The sequence below is a fragment of the Podarcis cretensis genome (assembly GCF_951804945.1).
Source record: "Podarcis cretensis genome assembly, chromosome: 6".
Taxonomy (NCBI): Eukaryota; Metazoa; Chordata; class Lepidosauria; order Squamata; family Lacertidae; genus Podarcis; species Podarcis cretensis.
The window spans coordinates 45434756-45458883 of NC_137175.1; the positions used below are offsets into that span (position 1 = coordinate 45434756).

The 24128-nt window shown below is 41.8% G+C and overlaps 1 protein-coding gene across 6 annotated transcripts in view; it reads right to left on the reverse strand.

The window, feature by feature from the left end:
• FOXP4 (forkhead box P4) overlaps positions 1–24128 on the reverse strand; it is a 153521-nt gene that overhangs the window by 49242 nt on the left and 80151 nt on the right. For all 6 annotated transcript variants that reach the window (XM_079980874.1, XM_079980873.1, XM_079980875.1 and 3 more), the window contains 2 exons: positions 12224–12346; positions 6423–6509 (listed from right to left, as the gene is read on the reverse strand). In XM_079980874.1, the coding sequence (XP_079837000.1) occupies positions 6423–6509; positions 12224–12346 (210 nt within the window). The remainder of the gene's footprint in view (positions 1–6422; positions 6510–12223; positions 12347–24128) is intronic.

A 24128-nucleotide genomic window follows, 5' to 3' on the forward strand; every position in this document is an offset into this window, starting at 1 on the left:
CATGCTGGGCAAAAAAAAAATCCTGCATTGTAGAGGGTTGGACTAGATGACCCTTGTGGTTCCCTCCAACTCTTCAGTTTTACAATGCTATGATTCTTCATACTACTTCTACTAAAGTATGTGTACTTCAGCTGGCAGATAAGATCACATTATGCTTGTATGTTGTACACTGCCTTCTTCTATTCTTATGCAAGTATTGCTTATAAATATTTAAATGGATAAATTTAAGAGGGAGAGAGAGATCCACAGTAGCATAAACCAAGGCGGCCTCAGAGAAGCAGGAACTGGCAAAATATGGGAAAGATTCAGAGCCTAAAATATCCATTTTGTCCTCCATCTAATCTTTGAAGCATTTATTTGGTAGCTATCTGAAGAGCAGAATAGAATACATCATTGAAGAGTACATCAAGGCAAGTCCATTCATTTTCAATTTGGATAAAATTCCTAACTGATGAATCACCGGCGGTCTGTCTCAGCCAAGGGGCATCAAAACTGGGAAGAGGCATCCCCTACAGACTGTACTGCAGGCAGACAAGCAAGGAAGGGTGAGTCATTCATGTTAAAAAAATTTATGTGTGTGAGATGCACTCTGAGTGGCCTAAGGGTGTGGGAGGAGATCCTAGAACGCTCCCATGTAAAAAATCTGTAGCAGTATCACACAGACTAGAGTTTGCTTTTTCCCCTCCCTTGCTTGCCCACTCCCTGGCAGGCCTTTCTGTAAGCACAGGTTTCTGCCTGTTACATCAGAGCAGTTGAACACTGCCCCATTCACTCAACTTCCAGGCTGTAAAACAGAAGGAAATTGGGAACGGATTAAGTCATTAGGATCCCCAGGGCATGTTGCTTTCACTTCATAACTCAACAGTCCTCTGTATCTTTCCTCATGGACTTGTCATTGAGCCCAAGCATCCTTATAGTAGGTTCCGGGAGTCTGGGGAATAACAGATGGGGACAAGGGAGCAGTGAATAACCAGCAGGTGAAATGGCTTCAGCTGCATAGCTTTTCTGCAGGCCCACACTGAAATGGGATCTCATAGGCACTGAGAATGGAGTGACTCATGGCTGTGGGACAAGTGGGGATAAATAGAGGGTACAATGAAGTCTAGGGCCATATGAACGAGCACTGGAGGCTGCAACAGAATCCAGGAGTATAAGCACCTCTCCTTAGAAAATGGATTGTCAGGACATGTTTTGCATGCAACAGAGTAACTAATGCATTAGCAGTGTTTCCCAACCTTGTGCCTCCAGCTGTTTTTGAACTACAACTCCCATCATCCCTGACTAGCAAGACCAGTGGCAAGGGATGGTGGGAATTGTAGTCCAAAAACAGCTGGAGGCACAAGGTTGGGAAACACTGCATTAGAGCAGGGGTCAGCAAACTTTCAGCAGAGGGCTGTCCACTGTCCCTCAGCCCTTGTGGGGGGCCGGACTATATTTTGAGGGGGGAAATGAACGAATAAATAAAAGGACACATTCTACTCATGTAAAAACATGCTGATTCCCGGACCATCTGCAGGCCGGATTGAGAAGGCAATTGCGCTGGATCCGGCCCCCGGGCCTTAGTTTGCTGACCCCTGCATCAGAACATAGCTTTTTGGAACTCCTAAAACAATTTGGGGATGGAACACGTCATCATATATGGAGTTCCTGCCAGTGGGAGAAGAGCTGGGTTAAAATGGTTGTTTGAACCCTTTAGCTAGTTTCATTTAAGCTTCTAACAGAAGCTTGGATATCAAATCCCCTGGTTGCAAGCCTCCAATTCAAGCTAACAAAAATTTATCCTCCTCCCTAGAGTCCTTACTCACAAATAAGTTCTAAAGCTGCTTTCCACACCATCAAAAATGTCAGCGCAGGAAACTATGAAAATACACTTGCTTTCCAGGAGGCACCTACAGACGTAATCCTCTGGGAAGTTCTCCTGCATAAGCTCTTTTGAAATGAAAGCAAGCTGAACAAGAATACTGCTGTGCTCTTCTGCAGCTTCCATTTATTTCATTGAGGCTAGCACATACAAAATTTCCTGTTGGATTGTGCCCTTTGTCTACAATGACTGAGTCGGTAATGTGGTATCATCATAGTCAGTAGTACTGTTTTCATTACTAGTATGGAAAGGACCAATATAATAACCACATTAGATATAATGGTACCTTGGTTCTTGAACTTAATCCATTCCGGAAGTCCGTTCGACTCCCAAAATGTTCGAAAACCAAGGCACAGCTTCCGACTGGCTGCTGAAGCTTCCTGCACTCAAGCATAAGCCGCGCTGGATGTTTGGCTTCTGAAAAAAGTTCGAAAACCGGAACACTGACTTTTGGGTTTTCAGCGTTCAGGAGCCGATCTGTTCGTCAACTAAGCCGTTTGAGAACCAAGGTTCCACTGTATCTAGTTTTGGGGAATACAGCAAGCACACCTTAAAATGGCCTTTTAACGCATTTCCAAATATAATCTCAGACATCCACCAAAGGTGCCCTCTTTTTGACAACATCTACTCATCAGGTTCAGACAGCAAAGATGGTGTGAAGAGAAGCATTCTTGGTGGCTCCCTACTCACACCAATTACAAACTTTACTCCAATTAGAGAGTCAACAAAATCCAAAACTGATTGCTTTATGGTAGCTTCGCGAGGACTTATTGTTTAGGGCTGGACTTTGAGGCTTAAATTAGGAAAGGGTGGGGAAATGTCAGTGAATTTTTTAATGTTATGCTAGTCTGTTGGTGGGTTATTTTTTGTTTTATTTCCCCCCTTTTTTTACTCACCCCAAACCTTTGGGAGGAGAGTTATCAGTTTTAATATTCAGATAAAATACTGAATATGAGGCACAGTAATGCATGTAATGGAATTCTTGTTTTTCAGATATTATCACAGGAAATTGAGTTCAAGTTATGCTTAAAAGATATGAAAGCTTTGCTAGTTTGCCAGGCCTAACAATGGGCACCGCATTTGTAAAATGGCATAGCCCATTAAATGCACGTCAGTCTTTCTTCCCGCCTTTCTTCTAATAAGCCACGTTCCTCAAACATCTTTCCCTGATCACCAGGTACTAAAAAAATAAAGTTTCCTTCTGCTGTTGCCTACCAGCTCCCTCTCAGCCTCCCCTGACGTGCTGCTGCCAGAGTCTGTGGGTTTCTCTGGACACTTTCACTTTTGGAGGTCATCCACTGCGTACTTTTGATAGAACCAATGAAGTATGAAGCTTATCGGCCCACAGATAAAAATCTTAAACACAAAGAAAGTAATTACTGAACCTTACTCTGCCAGTCACTAGCACCCACTGGGCCTTTCCAATCTTTCCTTCTCTCAGAGACGGAGGCACATAGGGAAGGTTTCCTGTTAGGGTGCAATCCCCAAATCCAACCCTCCCTCTTCCTGCTCCAACCCTATACACCCTTGATCCCTGATCTTTTCCCTAGCGACAGGGTTTGAGTTCCTTAATGCATTTTGTCTGCACTCTGTTTACATTAGACGCAGCTGAGCGGGTGCAGCTACTGGGGTAACAGGCACCGTCACTTTGATTTATGAGCACATCAAGAGGAGTTTCAGCGTGACACTCTGGACTGACAGGAGCACTTCATTAATCTGACGCCTAGGTTACTCGCTGGCCAATCTTCATGTGCTGCCCCCTCATGCAATATCATCTGGTACACTGGGGCAACTGCCAGAGACGAGGCTCTGTCTGAAAGCTTTTCTCCCTCTCAAGTTTTCTGGAAGCATAAAAGGAACTAGGTTTGTAAGAACAGGGACAGCTGGTTTCGCATTCCAAATACACTACTAGAAACAACAACATAACATTACTGGCCTGAGTACACTGTATACTGCTGTCCACATTGGTTGTGACAGGATTAACTCATACCTGCCAAAATAAAAATGTTGCTCAACTAAAGGAAGCAGCACTTTGCAAGTCAAAACAAAACAGGTGCCACAAAATTCAGATGCTCGTCTCAGATTCAGAGTTTCTTCTTATTCTGCTGTCGGCTTGCGGTATGTGTTTGGACGAGTAACTGTGATTTCTCAGTTCCTCAATTACTGCACTTCTTATAGACATTTGGGCATGAGGGAATAAAGGTGCTGATTTCAAAAGTGCTGAGTTAATATTATTAGAAACAACTATAGACAGGTATAGAACAGATATAGAATAAATTCAATAAATTAGGAAGAAAAGGCCAACTGGGCAATGAGCTCTGAATAGGCAACATATTCGATGCAAGTGCAGAATGTATACCTTGAGAGTCTTAGCTTTGTGTGTGTGTTTTTTCCTAGCCCAAACAGATGCAAAACTAGACTTGAAAGCATGCATATTATTCTACATAAAATATCAGAACCTGGGAAATGCAGAAAAATGTGTAAGAACATACATAAAATTTATGGTTATGATCTAGCTCTAGGCAAAACTCTTTCAAGTCCCACTGACTTCAACAGAAGAGCTTTAAGCCTGAGTTTGAGTTCTCTCACTGAAATCAATAGAATTTAAGAGGAGTTATTAACTTCTACTGGATAGTGTTCATAAATAAGCTTGTTTTCTGGTGGCATTATGGCCAAGCTGCACATGACACCAAGTTGTGTGTAGTTCTTGCCCCCTCCCCTAAAAACAAAATGCAGCAATGGTGGCAACAATCTGCCTTCACAGACCTTCACCTTTTAAACTATTTCCTCTCCAGGTTTTTTTGGCTGTTGAAAATTGTTCCCTCCCCCCAATATCCTTTTTTCCCCTACAAGGGAAAAGATTTGAGGTATATTTATTTCTTCCCACTCTGAGAGGAAAAAGGAGTTGGAAGGGGGAATTTTCAACAGAAGGGGGAAAGGTTAAAAGGCTATTCCTTCATTTCTTCTTTCTGCATAGGCAGATTTTGAAAAAGAAACCCAGCTGGGGGTGAGGAGGAGAACGACATATAATTCAATATGATTTGTAACCTGGCTCTGAATCCCCACTCTAAACCTTGAGGAAGGGGTATAAATTTAAATCAACCAATAAATAAGCAAACAGACAATTGCCCACATATTTAAAGTTAGAGAAAAAGTAAGTAACATCAGCCATACTTTGATCAATAGCATTTTACTGTTTCAGAGATTATCTTAAGCATCATATGACCAAAAAAGTGACCCCTCCAGATATCAAAACTAGGTTAAGCACTGGCTATCCAACATTATATATATATTCTGAAGAACTTGATAAACTTCCCTCTTTAATGTAAAGAATGTTGAAGAGTGGTGACATGGGAGAGGCCCTTTTTAGCTGTGGCCCCTCAGCTACAGAATATTCTCCAATCAGGCTTCCCTGACACAGATGATGCAGGTTAAAGTTGATTGAGAAAGGTTGTTGTGGCCCATATACTGCTGCTATTTTGCTGTTGCTGTGATGCTTGAGGTTATTGTTTTGTTAGCGTACTGATGGTTGCTACATTTTTAACTCCATATTTTTATTCTGTTTGTAAATTGCCTAGAAACTATTTTTGAAATAGGCAACTAAATAACGATGATAGTGATTATAATAGTAATAACGATGATGATGGTGTTAATCACAATAATTCACAACAAGCTGAAATTCATGGTGCTTCAGTAAATATTGGGGGAAATAAACTCTATCAAATATCACAAAAAATAATAATCCTGGAATTTAGAAACATCAATATAGCTGAATCATTCTCCACTTGTCCTTGCACAAACCTTTGTGGAAAATGCTAAAATAATTCGTTGCATCTAGAATTTTAATTATCTGGCCCAATCACAACACAATTAACTATGCAAATATAAAGCTGAAGAAATTCATTGGAGAAGGGTTAAGAAGGGTTTGAGATATGGACCTATGAATCCTGGAAACTCTATTATTCCCTAGAACTAACAGGTAGCCCAGAAATAAGTTCTGCGGGTTGTGCTATTGTGACAAGCATATCAAATTTTCCAGGTTATCATACACTGCAACGTGTGCTTTCAAGGCAGCAGCACAACTGCCAAAGAATGCTTTCACAGCACTCAGTATTATGATGTTGATTCTGGCAGGAGTGCTAATAGCAGGGATGTGGCAAATATCTATGATTTTTGATTCCTGAAGTGAAAATCATATGTTTGCAGTTGCAGATAAGTGTCTTGAACAAGCAACAGGTTCCCAGACAATTACTGGGGATCCAGGAGAATTTATTTCTAAAAAAAAAAAGTAAGTTCTTTTTAAAAGCATAGGAAAATTTAGCTTGTTTCATAGAATAAGGAAGGACAGTCTGTCCCCACCCCCACCCCCCCAAAAATAGGAAGTTACACAATTGGCCAGTCTGTTCTTTTAAAGGAGGAATAATGCACCACTCATCTACCATTCCCAGAAGACATTTCTGAAGTTGCCCCCCCCCCCCTTTATAAACAAGTTGAACTCAATTTTCTGCAGAAGTGTTCATGCAAACAGCAGTGCATTTCTGTACACAGAGGCCAAACTCACCTCTTTGGCTTGCTGCTTTCCAGCTTGCTGCTGAGTCAGTAGCTGCAGATGAAGTTGCTCCTGCTGCTTCTTGTAGTATTCCTGCAGCTGAGGAAGAGGCATGAGGGAAGAATATAGAGAGGAAATGAGACCATTAGTTGTTTGCTTGCACATCACTTTAAACCAGGGGTGGAGAACCTGTGGTCTTCCAAATGTTGCTAAATTACTACGACATCTACTGGGCCACCGGGCATGCTTGCTGGGGCTTATTGTAGTTCAGCAATATCTGGAGCACCAAAGGTTACCCACTGCTGCTCATGCACACTGCTGAAATTGAAGGTGCTTCACTCCTTCCCTGCTCCTGTTCTCCCAAATAAATCACAAGTAGGAAGCTAAGAACAAACCTTGCTTACAGCCCCTGGCTTGTTTGGAAAGAAAGAAATCGTGAGCCTGGGTTCAGATTCTAACAGTAGGCCAAACCATGGCTTAGCTTCTGGAGCATGGTGGCAGAAGGAGTGGGGTAGGAGTGAAACACCCACCATTTCAGTAGCATACACAGCATACTGAACTGTCACCTTAAAACTCTAGTTTTGCATAACTATGGTTTAAAGTGATATGTGAATGAGGTCAGTGTTTGATTTAAAAGGGGGCAGAGTAATTGAGAATTATATATCTGGGCCTCACCATTTCCTAAAATGTTAGCACAGGCATAGGCAACCTTCGGCCCTCCAAATGTTTTGGACTACAGTTCCCATCATCCCTGACCACTGGGCCTGTTAGCTAGGGATCATGGGAGTTGTAGGCCAAAACATCCGGAGGGCCGAAGGTTGCTTATGCCTGTGTTAGCACATTGACAAGGTGTTACATATATGTTTGGCATTATTTACAATAGCCCCCAAGAAGCAAGTGATTTGAACAGGATCACATAAGGAGTCTGTGGAAGAAAGGTATTTATTTCTGTTGTACTTTTAGTATAACAATTTTCTTTACAGCTCATCCATCCTCACGAAGATCATATGAAGCTCACTGGCACTCCCATTTTATGAATTCAAATAGAGGTTGAGAAATTAACTTGTTTAAGAAACCCAGTATTCCACTAATATCTCTCTCTTGTTCTGTGAACTGGATTACACTGGCACTTGTAAAACTGCTTCGGTTTCCCCAGCACTTCACACTAGATTGATATCATGTGGCTAAGAATTGTGACATTATTTGCAAGTATTGCATTGGAATGCTGGGAGATTCCAAAACTCCTGAGAATTGTGGGTTTTAAAATGTGAGCCATTTAAACTAGGCTCTTTCTTCCATGCCAGCAACACCCAGAGTAAGGCATGCTTAACTCCACAAGGTTTGATGTTAAATCATCATTTGTAAAGCAGCAGAATGGTCACCTTCCTGCTTATGCAGAGACAGAGAAGACTATAGCAATTGCAAATCTTTTGTTTACAGGGGAAAGAAAAAACCAAGGAAAGAAGACAGGGAAATTATTTCCTCCAAAGATTCTTGCAATGGAAACAGATAGCCAAATGTAATATTTTTCTAAAAGGTGTGGCAAATACATGTAAAAATTTAAAGGAGAATTCCCAGAACTGAAAGAATATGATTCAACAGACTGTTTTACATGAGCTCCAGGCTGTAACCTCTTCCTGTCCATCACTACGCCATCTGGGGCGAGATAAATGGGAAAGAGGGAGAGATAGGAAACTGCGTATTTTTGTGTCCAGTACAACCAGAGACTAACTGGTTTAGAGTTGAAGGAGCTTACTTCATTTGAAACAGACATATATTTATCTTACTATATCAAGCAATTTGTCTGTTATTTGGTTATGCATTGTATTGCCTCATCATCACTGTCATCATCACTTGCATCATCATCATCCTCATTATTAAATTTGTTAGCCATTTTATCTTGTCCAGGGTAACCCAAAGCAACTTAGAACCAAAGACACAGACAGAAACTACCACCCCCGCACATAGATAATTAAAACAAAAAGGGGGAAAAGAAATACAATAAAAACAACTTGCCCACTTCTAAAAGACCACAGATAGTTAAAAGCAAAAGGCCTGGTTATAGAGGAAAGTTTTTGCCTAATGCCTAAAGATATGTTATGATGGTGCCAGGTGAGTCTCCCTGGGTATTCCACAAATTGGGAGGTCTGCTCTTGGGTTGTCTCCTCTAGGCCTCTCATGGAAGAGGCACATGAAGAAGGACCTCAGATGATGATCACAGGGTCTAGGTCAATTCACATGCAGAGGGGCAGTCCTTGTCCTGAGCTGTTTAGCACCCCAACTTCATGCTCACCCTGTTCAGTTGGTTTAATCATTGTATGTTAAGTACTTTCTAAGTGCAGTTTCACACATGCAGTTTCTCCAAGCTCCCCTTGCACAATTTGCATGCAAATATTATGAGTGAATAATAACGTTACAGAAGAAAGTCAAAATAGCCAAAGTATGTTTTACAGTCACATCAGAAGCAAAAAGGTGAAACTGTTACCTGTTCTGCTTTTTAAAACATTGTGTCTTTAAGCCTAAAGACAAGCTGTAACAAATTTTAAAATCCATAATACGAAAAGTAAACAAAATGGCAGAACAAACTCAGAAATCAATACATTAAATTAATAAAGCAAGCCAAATTTTGTGTGTGCCAAACTCAGAGTTTCAAAGGCTCTCTAAAAAAACACACCAGATCTTTGTCTCCTGTTTGAAGATCAGCAGGGAGTGAAAAGAGCAATTTATAGCATGCCAAAGGCACTTGGCACTTGTATGTCTCTGCCTCCAAGATGCTTACAATCTAGCAAGGGATGAATGCAAGCTAATGCAATGGCATGTAGTAAGGCTTGGTTACATTTGTATACTATGTATGGTGTAGTCTTTGCAAGTTGCTTAGTTCTTAAATTGTAAATACTCACAAACATACATTTTATTTTAATCTTAGGAAAATAAATTGCCCTGCCCTAAAAATACTTGCCCTTGTTTCTGGGTGTCCTGGACATGGATTATAAGAAGCAAAAGTTTGGGTTTATTACATAAAAATGCAAATAATAAAATAAAATCCTAAAAGTACAATTTATTTTTTTCTTAAAAAAATTACACCTCAAAAACTTGAAAATGAGAGTGCAGCTTTTAAATGGTACATATGACTGGGGTTCTGGGGTATCATAACTCACTTCTACTTAGCGTCTCTGTTCTGCTATCTATGAAACAGGCATGCCAGTATATACTGCACATAAACACTTAATACTCTACAATGTGACCTAAGATTCCTGGATAAAGGGTAATGCTCATTGTGTGCTGAGTGGTATTATACAGGGATTTTCAAAGGGATGCCAATTCTAATTTAATACACAGTGCCCTTCTAAATCTACAAATTTGGTTTGTTTTCCACAGGAGGGGGCCAGAACCACAGGAGAGGTCGACACAGGTTCTTCAACACTAGGGAAAAAAGCTGGCTCCTGAGGAATGCCCCTGGGGATTCTGGGAAAGTCCTTATCAGCTTGTAGTTGACAGTGCTGACAGCAGAAACTTTTCTCTTTATGTCTGCTGAACAGGTTTGGAAAGCCTCCCTGTTTACCCAAAAGCCAATCAAAACCTGGTCTCTGTATGGGATTCTGAGAACATTGGGTCAAGAGGTGAGAGGTGTGATGTTTGGTTTTCTTCTTGTGGAGAATGCCAGCTATTCCGGCCTAGGCTGTTTAATTTGCAGTCAAACATGTTTCTCTATCTGGCTCCAAAGAGGCTCAGAGAAGGAAGGACCCCACCCAAGTTAGTGTTTACCCTTTGTTCTTTCCCTGGGGCCAACCTTGACTTCTTATCAGCTTGTATGAAGTAAACAGGTACTGAAGGCAGGAAGAAGGGTGTGGAGGATGCTGTGTTTTCTTGTTCATTCCCCCTCCCTAGAGAAAGTGTTTATCAAAACAGTTGTGTTTTGTTGGGGGATTTTATTATCTCCTCCCTTCTTCTAACTATTTCGTAACTAAGAGAGAAAGCATCTTCCTTTTGCCAAGGAAAGTCTGTCTGTCTGTAAAAGTACCAGATCAAGCTGCTAAGGCTGACTTTTTATTCAAACACTCAATTCCAAATTAGGGGGCAAGCAAATGTGGTTCAGAGCAGCAAAGAGGAACAGCTAGACAAAGCGTTAAGTCAAAATACATATCTTAATTGGAATAAGGCTCTCCAGTTATGTGCAGCTACAAAGTAATTCCTAGTGGTGAGAGCACCTTAATTTATTTAGTTGGATAAGAGCACCCTTAATTCATCTTATCTTCTTAAATTTCTCATTGACCTGGTCAGCACATCACAAAAAGCCAAACTAGGTCTTTGCTATAGCTCATGGTTAGCAAGGAGAGAGCTGAACTACAAGCCCACGTTCAGACAACAAAACCAACCAAACACTCTTGATACATCCTTGATTTGGGTGCCAAGTCTTTTAACACAAGGAATATTTGAATTAAGCGCTGGTTGAATATCCCACAATCTTCACATCTGCAGAACTGTCCATTCTCCATGAAAGTGTTTATGGAGATATTTGGCAACTTTCCAGGATGCAGATTAAACTCAAGAATTTTCATCTTACCTTAAATACAATGTGGTTGTTGGGAGAGTTTCTTTTGATTTTTATTATTTTGAAAAAGCCTTGCAGCTACTTTGAAAAGCAGCCTGATGCTCTGGGTGTATCCCTGGCACAAAATGTCCCTGGAAACAAATGCTACACAACGGATGAATGGTTCCCCCAACCCACCCCCCAAGAAAGATGTTACATCAAGATACAGTATTATTTCCATGGGGCATTCCATCCCAGTAATACAAGCAGAACAGCTGGCAAAGCTTTGTGTTGTTAGAAAAAGAAAACCTTGACATCTTGTTTTTAAGGCAATTTGACGAATTTTGAAATTCACCTGCACCTGAACATCAAGCCAATCTTCAAGGATCACTTTTGCCCCAACCCCCAAAATTTACAAAAACCAAAGGCCAAATACTTTGACTCAGTACCAATTAGAATGGCATACACATCCAACTTACTATTTCAAACTTGCTGCAATTATTCATAGTTAATGCTCTTAATATTTCACGGGAACAGCTAAAGCAGGGAGGAAGAGGCAAAAATGGAATAAGGGCCTTTCTAGACTCTAATCTCATTGCATAGCAATGTACAATTATTATTATTCAGTTGTCATAAGGTATCCAGACATTTCCCAAGGCAGAGCAGGAGAAGACTAACAATGTTGCCGGGGAAAAGAAATTCCCTCCCCACACAAGCACCCACCCACACCTCACCACCTTGCGACAAGACCTGACTCCCAAATCCATTTGATGGGGACAGACTCTTCACTATACTAGCACTTGTCTAATAAAGCATGAAGAAGAAAAACCTAGAAAGTTTTGTTAGTGTTTTTTGGAGAGAGACCCCTATGATACAGCAATCTTTAAACTGTTCATTGGGAGGGCAATTCAAGCCCCTCTCAAAAAAGAGCTGCCATTTACAAAGGGGAAACTAAAACAATTTCAGCTAGCCTAGATATTTGTGGCTAAACCATATTCAGAGGCAAAGGACATGGGCGAGGATAAGTTCTTACAGTAGAAAGTGTAGAACGTGGCTGTCCAGGACTTACATTGCACCTAAGCAAGGACACATTAAACAAGCCTGGGTAAGTATCTCTCTGCCTCAGGACATCAGTGTAGAATATCAGTGCCTCATCTCGGAATTTACAAACAGAAAACACATTATATTTGCATGCGAGAAATGTAGAGACACAAAGGTCGGTCCTCTGAAATCACATGAAATATCTGTCACAAGAAGGCCACTCAAACACAGGCTGTCTTACCTGTTGCAGCATAATTGCTTGCTGCTGCTGCAGCAGAGCTTGGAGCTGAGGAGGAGACAGGATTTGTTGCATCTGCTGTGGGGTGATCATCTGAGGAGACATCATGGCCACAGACACTGGAACCTGCAGAAACAAAGGACGGTGGATGATGGCATATGCTATACCCAAATGAAAGGGTGTAGGTAGGAGAACAGGGAAAGAAGGTACAGCTACATTGATTCTTCCTGGCATGTGGGCAAGAGCAAGATACTTGTTACACTTACAAGTACTGCCAGGCCGACTGGCTCCCGGCACATCCCCTCTCAAAACTTCACAAGGACACGACCTTAGAGTTGAGATAAACTGGTCTGTCCAATCCTACAACTTTTACCCATGACAGACCAAACACAGTGAGGCAAGTCCAGGGCAAAAGCTGATCTTAAGACCAGAAAGATAAATAAATCATTTGTCAGACACCCTAATTCTGTTGCTTCACTTTCTACAGGTAATTTAACACAGTACAAAATATTGTAGAACTTGAACTAGTTTTGAACTTGAGGTTAGACTGAAACAAACAGACACCTTGAGCACTGATGGCTCCATAATACCACTTCTTTGCCTTTGGAAAAAGCTATTGCTTGTAGATGATGATGGTGATATGATTTACTTCACTTCTATGCCCCTTAATGGGACGTTAACCATAGAGCCTAGGGTTTGCCGATCAAAAGGTCAGCGGTTCGAATCCCCGCGACGGGGTGAGCTCCCATTGCTCGGTCCCTGCTCCTGCCAACCTAGCAGTTCGAAAGCACATCAAAGTGCAAGTAGTTAAATAGGTACCGCTCTGGCGGAAAGGTAAATAGCGTTTCCGTGCACTGCTTTGGTTCGCCAGAAGCAGCTTAGTCATGCTGGCCACATGACCCGGAAGCTGTACGCCGGCTCCCTCGGCCAATAAAGCGAGATGAGCGCCGCAACCCCAGAGTCGGCCACAACTGGAACTAATGGTCAGGGGTCCTTTACCTTTTTTATGCCCCTTAATATATTTAAAGTATCTCTAAGAAGTGTACAGAAAATGAAAGCAACAGCAGACAACTTAAACAAAAGTATTACAAAAATACACAGTTACATATAAAAATGTTACATTGATACAAAGGTCTCACCCAGGGTCCAAACAAATTCTCAGCTCACCCACAAAAGTCTCACAACGAGAAGAGCTTCTGAAAGGTTATTATTGCTGTGGTATGTACTGCTATGAAAGAACCTTTTCCCTGTCACTACTTTTTTGAACCCCTCTTGGAAGGGAAACTTGAAGAAGGAACTCAAAGGTTGATCATAAGGAAGGGAATGTAGGTGCTTGGGGAAATTAGGAGGGTGCTTTGGGGATTAGGGAGATTAGGGTTATCAATTTATTTCTGGAAAAATTCAGGCCAAGGTGAGCAGAGGAGAAGTTTGCCCAACACACACACCACTTTACTGGCATGGCCTTCCCAGCATCACCTTAAATCACTAGTTTTGAAGAACAGAAGTTTTGTGAGGATGTTGAGGGTCATAATGATTCTCAGCAGTCTTTACACAACAAAGGCTCTAATCCAGGGGTAGGCAACCTAAGGCCCATGGGCCAGGTGTGGTCCAATCACCTGAATGTGTCCTTTTATTTAAAATGCATCTCTGGGTTATTTGTGGAGCATAGGAATTGGTTCATTTCTTTTTCTTCAAAATGTAGTCCGGCCCCCCACATGGTCTGAGGGACGGTGGACTGGTCCACGGCTGAAAAAGGTTGCTAACCCCTGCTCTAATCTCAGGAGTTCTTCTGGGTTCAAAAATTTACATTTGTATGGCCTTAATGCAGCTGCTTACACAATTCAATGTAACTCCTGGAGATATTCCAAAGCAGGCATGTCCAAAGTCCATTTGGGGGGCCTAATGTGGCCCGCCGGTCGGTTTAATCCGGCCCATGTGGCAGTTTATTTCCTGGGGTAAAAACCCTCAACAACTTAAATCCTTAAAAAAGGATTTAAAGGTACATGTTTTAACTCAAGGCTGAAAATGGAAACCAAAAGTCAGAAGAACTCTGGTGAAAGTGGCCTGCTCTCTGCAAACCACCATTAAGAGATCCAAAAACCACTATTCTAGGTATTTTCTCCTATCTCAGAAAAAAATTGGTGTAGAATCAGGTTGATAAATATGAGTGGTGTCAAACTGTTATTTAAAGCATTTGTATTTGGCCTTTTCACATTTGCTCAAGGCATCTCACAACGTATTTAATACAGAAGTACAATGAAAACCAAATCTAACCAAAAATAATCAGCATAATTTTTTTCCTCCTTGCACTCCAGACTACAACACAATTCTTACTTCTACATTCAATGACTTTAAATAACTGCTTCTTTGTACCCCATATAACTTCACCTGTGAGATAAGTAGGCTGTGAATGGTTACATATAGGTCGTGGTGGTCCAACTTTCATACCAAGTGGGCCGCAAGATTACTTTGGCACAGAAAACACAGGCCGCACACTGCCTTGTTGCTTGAAGAGTGGGGAGCAGAAGGCCAAAATCGGACACACACACCCAGCCCTCACGCTGCCTTCTCAAAGCTAGCTAAGCAAGGCAGCAGGCTTTGGGGAGGAGGGTGTGAGGCTCCTAGAGCCCTCCCAGCTCCTTCCCAAAGCTGGGAAGGCCCTAACTAGGCTTTGGGAAGAAGGCTGGACTCTAGGACCCTGTCAGAGCCATCACACCTCCTTCCTCAAGCCCAGCACTTTGCTTAACCAGCTTTGGGAAGGCATCTGGTGTCAAATGTTGCTGAGGGGTGCCAAAAGAGGCCCTGAGGGGCACCAGAAGAGGCTTTAAGTGGCCCTTGGGTTGCACTTTGGACCATCCCTGATATAGGTCAATAAAAACAGCTTGAATTGGGTTTGGAGACTCACTGGCAGCCACTGTAATTGCCTCAGAACCAAATGCAGAAACTCTTCCCTGCCTACACTCACCTGCAGCTAGGCTAAAGCATTCCACACTAGTTACAGCTTTCAAACAGCCTGAAAGGACAGACCTATATAGACCAAACATAGTCTTTGTTATTATCTGAAGTAACAAAGGCATAGATAATGGTTCTTACCATCTGGAAACAAGTACAGCCAGTGTATCATAGACGTAGTAGTACCAGCCTACATCCCTGCTCTAAGAGTCCTACAGCACAACAGGAAAACCTGCCACTCCAATTCCCATCAGCATCACTTTTAGTCTTACCCCGATTAAGCCTCAGTTCATTAATTAAGCCTCATCCATCTAACCACAACCTTCACACACTAGTTATGGAAAGAGGCAGCAATTTCTAGCTTCATAGGTAACAAAATATAAAAGCTGGGTGCCATCCATATACTGCTTATTCCCAATCCCTAAAACTCATGGTACTTCTTTGCTGCAGGTTCCTCTATTTTCAGTTCAATGCTTTAGTGTTGGACAAGAATGGAAAGAAAATAATATGGACATAGGAGTTTTGCATGGCATTCCTTCATAGAATGAACTGATGGCACCTATCCTATAATTTCTTTCGTCTACCATGTGACTAGGTTTCAATTCGGTAGGGGCAGAGATAAGGTGACAAATTAGTGTGCTCTTGTTAGGAAGAGAGAATAAATGTAGTAAGCAAGTTATTCCACCTTCCTTCTAAGACTACTTTGCTTATCATACCTCCATACATACAAGGAAAGTAGTAGTGGAAATAAGTCCATCTAGGCAGGAATTGATCGACTGGTTTAATAATCGCATGGTCATGGGGTCACAATTGGATCACTCCACACACCTCTGGCTTGAAGTGAGAGTGGAAGAAGACCAGGAAAGATGCAAGAGCCTACAGAGAAATCAATGGGGGTGAAGTGTGTTTAAGGTGCAGATTGTGCAGGTGTGGAAAGTATGGAAAGAGAGGCTCACGAAGGGTGTATTAAAGAGATGAGCTCTACTTGAATAACTGTCAGTACATATTTTAAATTGATGTTCCTGGAGAATGGTTAACAAGTGCACAGAAACACCAGTCTCCATGCTACCTATCCCTTAGGGATTCAGTGCACCTTTTTGAATAATGTGGCATATTAAATATTATTGCTATAATAGCAATAGTGGCAGCAGCAGTAATAAGAACAATAACCACACCTTATTCTCAGAGTGAAGGTTGCTTCAACTGTCATGCAATTCCTGCATGGAAAACCTTTGGTGTAAGGTAAAACACAAAAAATCCGAACACAGGAGCGCACACACACTGTGATCAACTGTATGTTCATGCAGTGACATTTGCATCAGAAGCAGGAAATCAACTGGACAAGCACTGGAAAGATGGCAAAGGTGTTAGAAGAACACTGAAGTAGTAAGGGACTTTTAAAAAAGCTATTCCATTCATCAGGCTTCACTGCAAAGAGCATTTGAAGAATACCCACATTTTCTCAGCACCACAGATGAAGAACTCTGTCATGTAAAAAGTGACAATAGAGTGACTTTCAGAACCAACTGACAAAATTTACAGGCTTGACTATTATAATACACAATTTTCTTAGGAATGAAATTCCTCTCTGGAGCAGGCATTCCACTCTCACTAGCATAAAAGTTTTTCAAGCTAAATAAAGTTTCCTGGGTCTTTTCTATCAGCAAAAGGCCTGCAGATTCTCTATTACCGGGAATATTCTCCATAGAGTAGTGGTTCCCTGACCACCAGCACCCCACATGGCACAATTGAAAATTGTTGAAGGTATTGGAGGACCACTTAATGATTTTTCTGCTGTTGTTCCAATTGTTGCACTAGAAGAAGAAGAAGAGGAGTTTGGATTTGATATCCCGCTTTATCACTACCCGAAGGAGTCTCAAAGCGGCTAACATTCTCCTTTCCCTTCCTCCCCCACAACAAACACTCTGTGAGGTGAGTGAGGCTGAGAGACTTCAGAGAAGTGTGACTGGCCCAAGGTCACCCAGCAGCTGCATGTGGAGGAGCGGGGAATCGAACCCGGTTCCCCAGATTACGAATCTACCGCTCTTAACCACTACACCACACTGGCACTAGATGCTGTATTGTATTTTTATTGCTTGTTTTATTTCTTATATGTTGCATTCTATTGTATTCCATGGAATTCATATGGTTATACAATAAAAGAAGTAAAAGAAGCAATTAAAAATAAATATTTTTAATTTGATGGAAATGCTGTCTGCTGTCTTCAACCATAAATCCACAAACATGCTGCAGACCATCTGAATGAAGCTCACAGACCACTGGTGGTCTATGGACCATAGTTTTGGAACCCCTGTCTTGGAGAATAAAGGCACCATTTGGAGTTAATGCTCCAAGTATTGAATTGTATACAAAGATATACAAAGATATACAAGAGATGGTTCCTAGAAGGTGGAAGATGATGAAGGACTCACCAGACCTAGGCTATGTGGGGAGTAATTGAAATGATATGACACTCACACATAGAGACACACACCTTGTCAGATCATGTCCTGCTCCACAAGCCTTCACTTGGTGAAGAATGACTATTGGTTTCCAAGACCAGGACCTTTATCCCAGTTGCCACTGAAACTAAGGAACGACCTCCCAGCTGAAGTTAGAGGATGTTCCTCCTTTTGTCTTCAGTAAGAGAGGAAAGATACATCTGCTTTGTAAACCACTCTGAGCAAAGGAAAAGGGGCATCTAAATCACTTTAATCAAATTAATCAGGGAATGCAAATGACTGCTCCATTTCATCCATGCCTTTCTCTTAAGTAGAGAAAATAAACTTTCCAGTTAGGATTAGCACTCTATTGCACTGTTGTGAAAGAACAAAGAATGTCCAGAAATAGCTCAAATTTGGGGTGCATTCAAAACATCTGTCCCAGCCCCTCCAGAATATACACGAGATACAGCTAATGCAATCTGAAACTCTCATCCTTCTTGTGTCCCTTGTCAGGGATGCACTCTCCCCTCCATCCCAGTTTGAAATCGAACAACTCAATGGAGATACTGCAGTGAATAGTCTTCACCCTTCCACTGGACCACTCAGGATGGAAAAGGCTGCAGTTTGTCACATGAAGCAGATCAAACTCACCATCAACCTGGCAAGTGTGACAACCTGGAGGGCAATCTTACCTTTAGTTTTACAAGGAGTTTAATACCTCACTCAGAAGGAGGAACCTGAGCAGAGGGAATTCTACCAGGGAATTTCTCCCCCCTTCTGTCCTGTTGGTTCAAGCATTCAGGAGCTTGCTGACCTTTGGGGCAGGTTGCAAGTCTTATCTGTTTACTCAGGTTGCTGGCTTGAGGGAGGTGCCCAAATTTTCATTTGTTATTCCAGAAGTCACTTTGAGTCAACTTACAAAGTTAATTATTAACTGCTGTGGGCTTGCTCTAAAACTGCTAAAGAGGCACCATTAACCAGAATCAGTCCGTGAAGCAAAGCTGCAAGACTCTTGGTCCTCCCTAACAAAATCCAGACTGTCTAACCTTCTTCACGCTGGACAGAGATTCTAGTCCATCAATATAGCACAGTTAGTTGCAAAGTTCTTCCAACATTCACCTGAAAGAATCTTGTGCAAAACCTAATATAATACTGGCAGCACAACATGGAAAAGCCATTGGTGAGGTATTCCACTAAATTATAGTGGAGTAGTTAATATAAAGCCTTGTTATCATAGCAAAACCATGGCCTCTGCAACCTGTATTTCACTGATGTACATTGCTACTAGTATTTTGTGCTTTGTCTAACCAATGGAATGGGTGTTCCAACATGCAAGTAGCAATGAAAATCAACATAGAAACTCAGGCAGCAGTACCAGGAGAATGAGAAAGAATGGAGTTGATGCCCACTCACTAGGAGACAAGCATCACGCTAATTTCCCTTTGCTGTTCATCAGCCTGCAATGTGCTCTGAATGAGAGCCTGTAATTAATTGCTCATCTGCATCCCCCATCTAAACTCCCTTCCCCACCAACCCCCACCACTACACCGTGCATCCAGCTTGATACACGTTGGCTGGCATTTTCAAAATCGGAGGCATTCTAATTACCGGAGAGTTATAACACCTTCCATTTCGCGCCCGTCGGACTGACACCCTGTCAAGAGCAAAGAGACTTGCCAGAGGTTTTGACAACACTAATTGCCCCTATAATCTAAAAACACAAAGGAGAGGCGATTAGTCGTGAGGGCCGCAGCTCTCGATCCGACATGAGGTTTTCACAACGTTACAAGAAAACAAAAGCAGTGCCTTTTAGAGTGTGATGGCTGCTAACAAAGCAGAATTATATTTTCATACAAACCTTTGTCTACATCAAATCGCTTTCCCCTTTCTCTTAAAATGCTAAGCTGACACAGAGAATGGTGGGGGCTCCTTAGGAAGAGGGGCAGGAAAGAAGATAAAAGATACATGAGCAATGGTTCTTACAAGATGGGAGTATTCTTAGGACTCAAGAGGCCTCCAGATTTCTTGTTTCCTGGTTTAAGATGAGATGGTGACAAAAGTAGCCCCATCATTTCCAGGGCTGGGTTCTACCATCTTATCATCTACCTCCCTCAAGATCTTCTACCCAATATTATAAGAATTGTCAACACAGTAGCTGCATCTCATTACAGAAAACATTTGCCCTAATCAAATGCTGAAAAGTGGTTTAATATATCAGCCCTGCAAAGTTATAAGCTAAACACATGTACTCTGCTTATTGACACAAGCAATGATGCAAAACTCCGTCCAGTGCTAACAGGAAATTACCATTGTTAAAAATGAGGTTTCAAATCATAATGCTTCCTCATTGTATGTCCTCTCTTAGTGTACACCTATTGTCTGGAGATTTAAACAAGACAGACTGTTCAACAAGTTTATAGCTCATCTTGTGCAACAGCAGCACCATTCCTGACAACACAGTTTATGTGTTTGTATTCAAGTTGTTTATTAAACCTGGGGGGGGGGGGGCAAAAAACAAGAAAGCATGCTAAGATCCTGATAATGGAAACAATCCAGAATTTAAAATCTGTTGAAGCAACCCCCCAATACTAACACAGACCAATAGGCTCCATAACTTTAGATAGCCATAACTGCCCTATCCAGCTATTTTGCTTTTCCCTTCTAGCTCGAGCAGTGTGAACAAAGATAAATAAGTTACCTATAGACTAAGAGCAGGGGCTTCAATTAAGGGGCAAAGGGCTTCAGTCCATTTCTTGGTGACTCCAAAATCAACTTTTCCATCAAAATGAAAGCTAAGCCTGCTCACCCTAAATATCTTTAGTAGCAACACCTTAAGCTACAGCATGCAAGATGGCATATCTGAAGATAATGGAAGCGTGAGAGGCCTGTTTTAATGGCTCACACAGCCACAGTAACATGACAGCAATTTTGACATGATCTGAACATACAACATGAAAGCTTGAATTTGTTTCTACTGTTAAACACATGGATTCTTTCAATATACCATATCAGACTCTGGGAGGATGACAAAACTCCCAAAGCATTAGGCCATCTGGGCAGAAGATACTTTAATTTGGGGCATAAGCTTTCAAATATTTAATAGGAATCATACAATCAACAAACATTATAGGAAACTCATGTTAAAAGGAAAGATCAACCACTTTAGCATCAACCAGTTAGTTCAGGACTTTGCACACGGGAAGCTCAACAAGAAAGAAATATTAAAATAATGTTCTGGTGTAAATGAAAGTTGAACTAGTACAGAAACTTCAACTAACTCCTTGTCCCAAGCCTGCTTTTTTACTTTCATAAGAACTGTAGACTCTTCTCCGTTCTCTGAATATTAGCACTCCCAATAACAGAAGCATTGTGTTTGTAGACAGAGAGGCTGAATTTCTCTCTCCAAGAATGGTTTGTGGGTGTGCGTGTGTCATAGCTGGCATCTGGCAGACAGTGAGCTAAGGCAGGCAGTGACTCACTTGTTGGCCAGTTGCCATTCCACAAAACTGCTTACTAACAGCGCTGGCTTCCTAACAAAGCTTTGACAATGCATCTGAAGAGATGCTTTTCCAGGATGCCTTACTTAAATGGAAACCCACCATAACAGAGTTAGGAGTGAAATGCAAAAGGATCGCCAGTGTGTGGTGGAAAGTGTGTTTCCTGATGAAAGCTCACCACATTCAGTGACGTTAGTTGTGATTTCAAAACAGATAAGTAAAAAGCAGAACTTGGCAGAACAGATTCTTAAGATAAGACTGCAGTACCAAAGAAGCAATATGGCAAGAAGGAACCAACCCTGGAGGGAATGTGCCATCTAAATCAGGGTAAGAGTCATTAATGAAGCATAACACAAGACTTCAGCTGAAGGCTGTGTTAGATGAAATCTCCTATTGCTTGAAGCTGGATAAAGTATCCCAAGAGTCAAAGAGGTTACAGCATTCTTCAAGGTAGAAGGCAATTCCTTACCTAGTATATCAATTTGTCTTTGAGGAACAGAGGGAGAAAGGATCACATGACTGAATGAGCATGACTGGAATACTGAATGCTACTGCTCATATTTTGGTTTGATGCAATGTTTGAAATCTTGTTTTGCTGTGTAAAACAACGGATAAATATTCTGTGCCATTGTAAAACAACAACTATTATGTGAAGATATCTGGATAGAGCAAGCGAGCTGCAACAGATGCAAAGAAACCAGGTGTAGTCAGAAGAGAAAGTTCAGGGATGGAACAGCTCACGCACAGCTAAAACTTACTCCATACACCTACCTGGAGTTGCCATGTGGTGCCCATTGCTACAATGACACTGCTGAAGTCTTCCCCAGTGCCTGCAAAGCCTCTGACATGGCAAAATAATGTGAGTTCAAAGCACGGTTCTTCCTAATTTTTACTAGGGTTTCCCTCAAAACGAGGATCCATGCTTTGGATCAATGTTTATGTAGTGCTTGCAAGTACCAGATCTGTGATACTGTGCAGCTTACCAATGTAAGATTTAATTATACAGTGATATATTATTTTTGAGGGGGGGAATCCCCAAGGAAAATGACACAAATTCAAGAGGATCACTTAATTTTACTGGATCTGATTTTTATCCGGACCTCATGGAAAAGCAAATAATGGACAGTAGTCAATATTTGCACAATGGGAAATCTAAAGGTTGGAAGAACCCTTAGATTTTGGGGGGAGGGGAGGGGAGGGGAGGGGAGGGGAGAATGGCCCATTACACAAAGAAAAACTTTGCACTGACAAAACATTCTCTTTAATACAACCCAAAGCATGTTTGTGTTTGTGCGCACATGCACTCTACTGGGGGGCGGGGAAAGGTGACCTGGAGGAGAGAAGCAGCCAGACAAATTGGTGCCCATGCAATTCTCTCAAGAACCTAAATATGTCCCCTGTCCCCAAAAGGTTGGTGACCCCCTCTAATAAAATGTGGTAATGGGTACATACCAATCCACACTCCACACATGAACAGATTTTGGACTGATTTTCTAAATCTGCATAAGGTTAACAAGCAATCTAGTACCAGTCCTATTCATAATTTATTCCATTGGCCTACCCTGGTATCTGCCTACAGCTTTAGTTCCAACATTACACCTACACAGTTGTACAGAACCTGATTATAAACTTCTGTAATTTGAAGCAAGATGCATAAAACATTATTAACAATTCTTGGGAAAGAACTTTCCTCAAGGAAATGGGTTCAGATGAAACCACATGTTATCACTCCAAATAGAGTATGATATACAGTGGGACCTCGGGTTAAGTACTTAATTCGTTCCGGAGGTCCGTTCTTAACCTGAAACTGTTCTTAACCTGAAGCACCACTTTAGCTAATGGGGCCTCCTCCTGCTGCCGCACCGCCAGAGCACAATTTCTGTTCTTATCCTGAAGCAAACCTGAAGCACTATTTCTGGGTTAGCAGAGTCTGTAACCTGAAGCGCATGTAACCCGAGGTACCACTGTACACATGTATGTTATGTCTCTTGCAACCCATAGAGCTCTAAGATTCAATGAAAAGGGATGAAGAGAACACTTAAGAACGTACATTAACATTCCTTGATGGTAAACAAACTAGGAACAAGGTCATGTCTGATGCTTTATTTACCCTAACGGCCTTCTAAGGTTGCATCTGCCTTTGCTGATCTCCGACCTAAGGCTAGTGTAGGTCAGGCTGTGCATCAGACCTGTACCAAGTTTTCCTATCATCCTGGTATAAGCGACTCCTATCCTACGTGCAGGGGCACTTTAGACTGAGGACAGTGCTGCCACACAGTATCTGTTCAAAACGAGCTCAAATTTTCTTGAAACCAATCACAGAAAGCAAGAGCAAGTAGTGGTGAAATGCTCAAGCGGGACAGAGGCTTGGTTCACATGTCACATTAATGTTCAATGGCGCGTGCTGCTCAAAAGACAACACTTCACTCCTCCCAGCTACTTTCTTCAATGTGCCGCGGAATCAACAAACCAGAGGCTGGCTAGCTTTCATGTGTAAACCAGGGCTCATGGTTTGTTTCTCTCTTGACAAACCATGATGGTAAGCCAATGAGACTTTTTCACCCGCATGTTGCTTGTTCATTTTAAACCAGTGTAATTTAAACTATGGCTTAAAGTGATGTGCAAACCAGTTCAGAGTGTAGCACATAGGAAAAAAATTCTGTCAGGAAGAGTGCAAGAGAACTAACTGCAGTAAGACCAAGTGGGGGGAAATCAGCTACACAGCAGACACACAGACAGCTCTTTTTCTAACTGCAGTAAGACCAAGTGGGGGGAAATCAGCTACACAGCAGACACACAGGCAGCTCTTTTTCCTCGAGTGAGGCAATGCAGAGGGGCCAGTATTGATCTGTCTTCATTACCCATTTCACTCAAGTTCAAATCAGCAAAATACACTTTTCCACACCAGTGCCCTCTCTGCCACAGCAGACAAAAGAAAAGCAATTTCCTGCAGTTTGCTCCAAACTTGCTACTCCTTCCATGTACCATTGCCCCCCCCCCCTTCTGCTACAAACA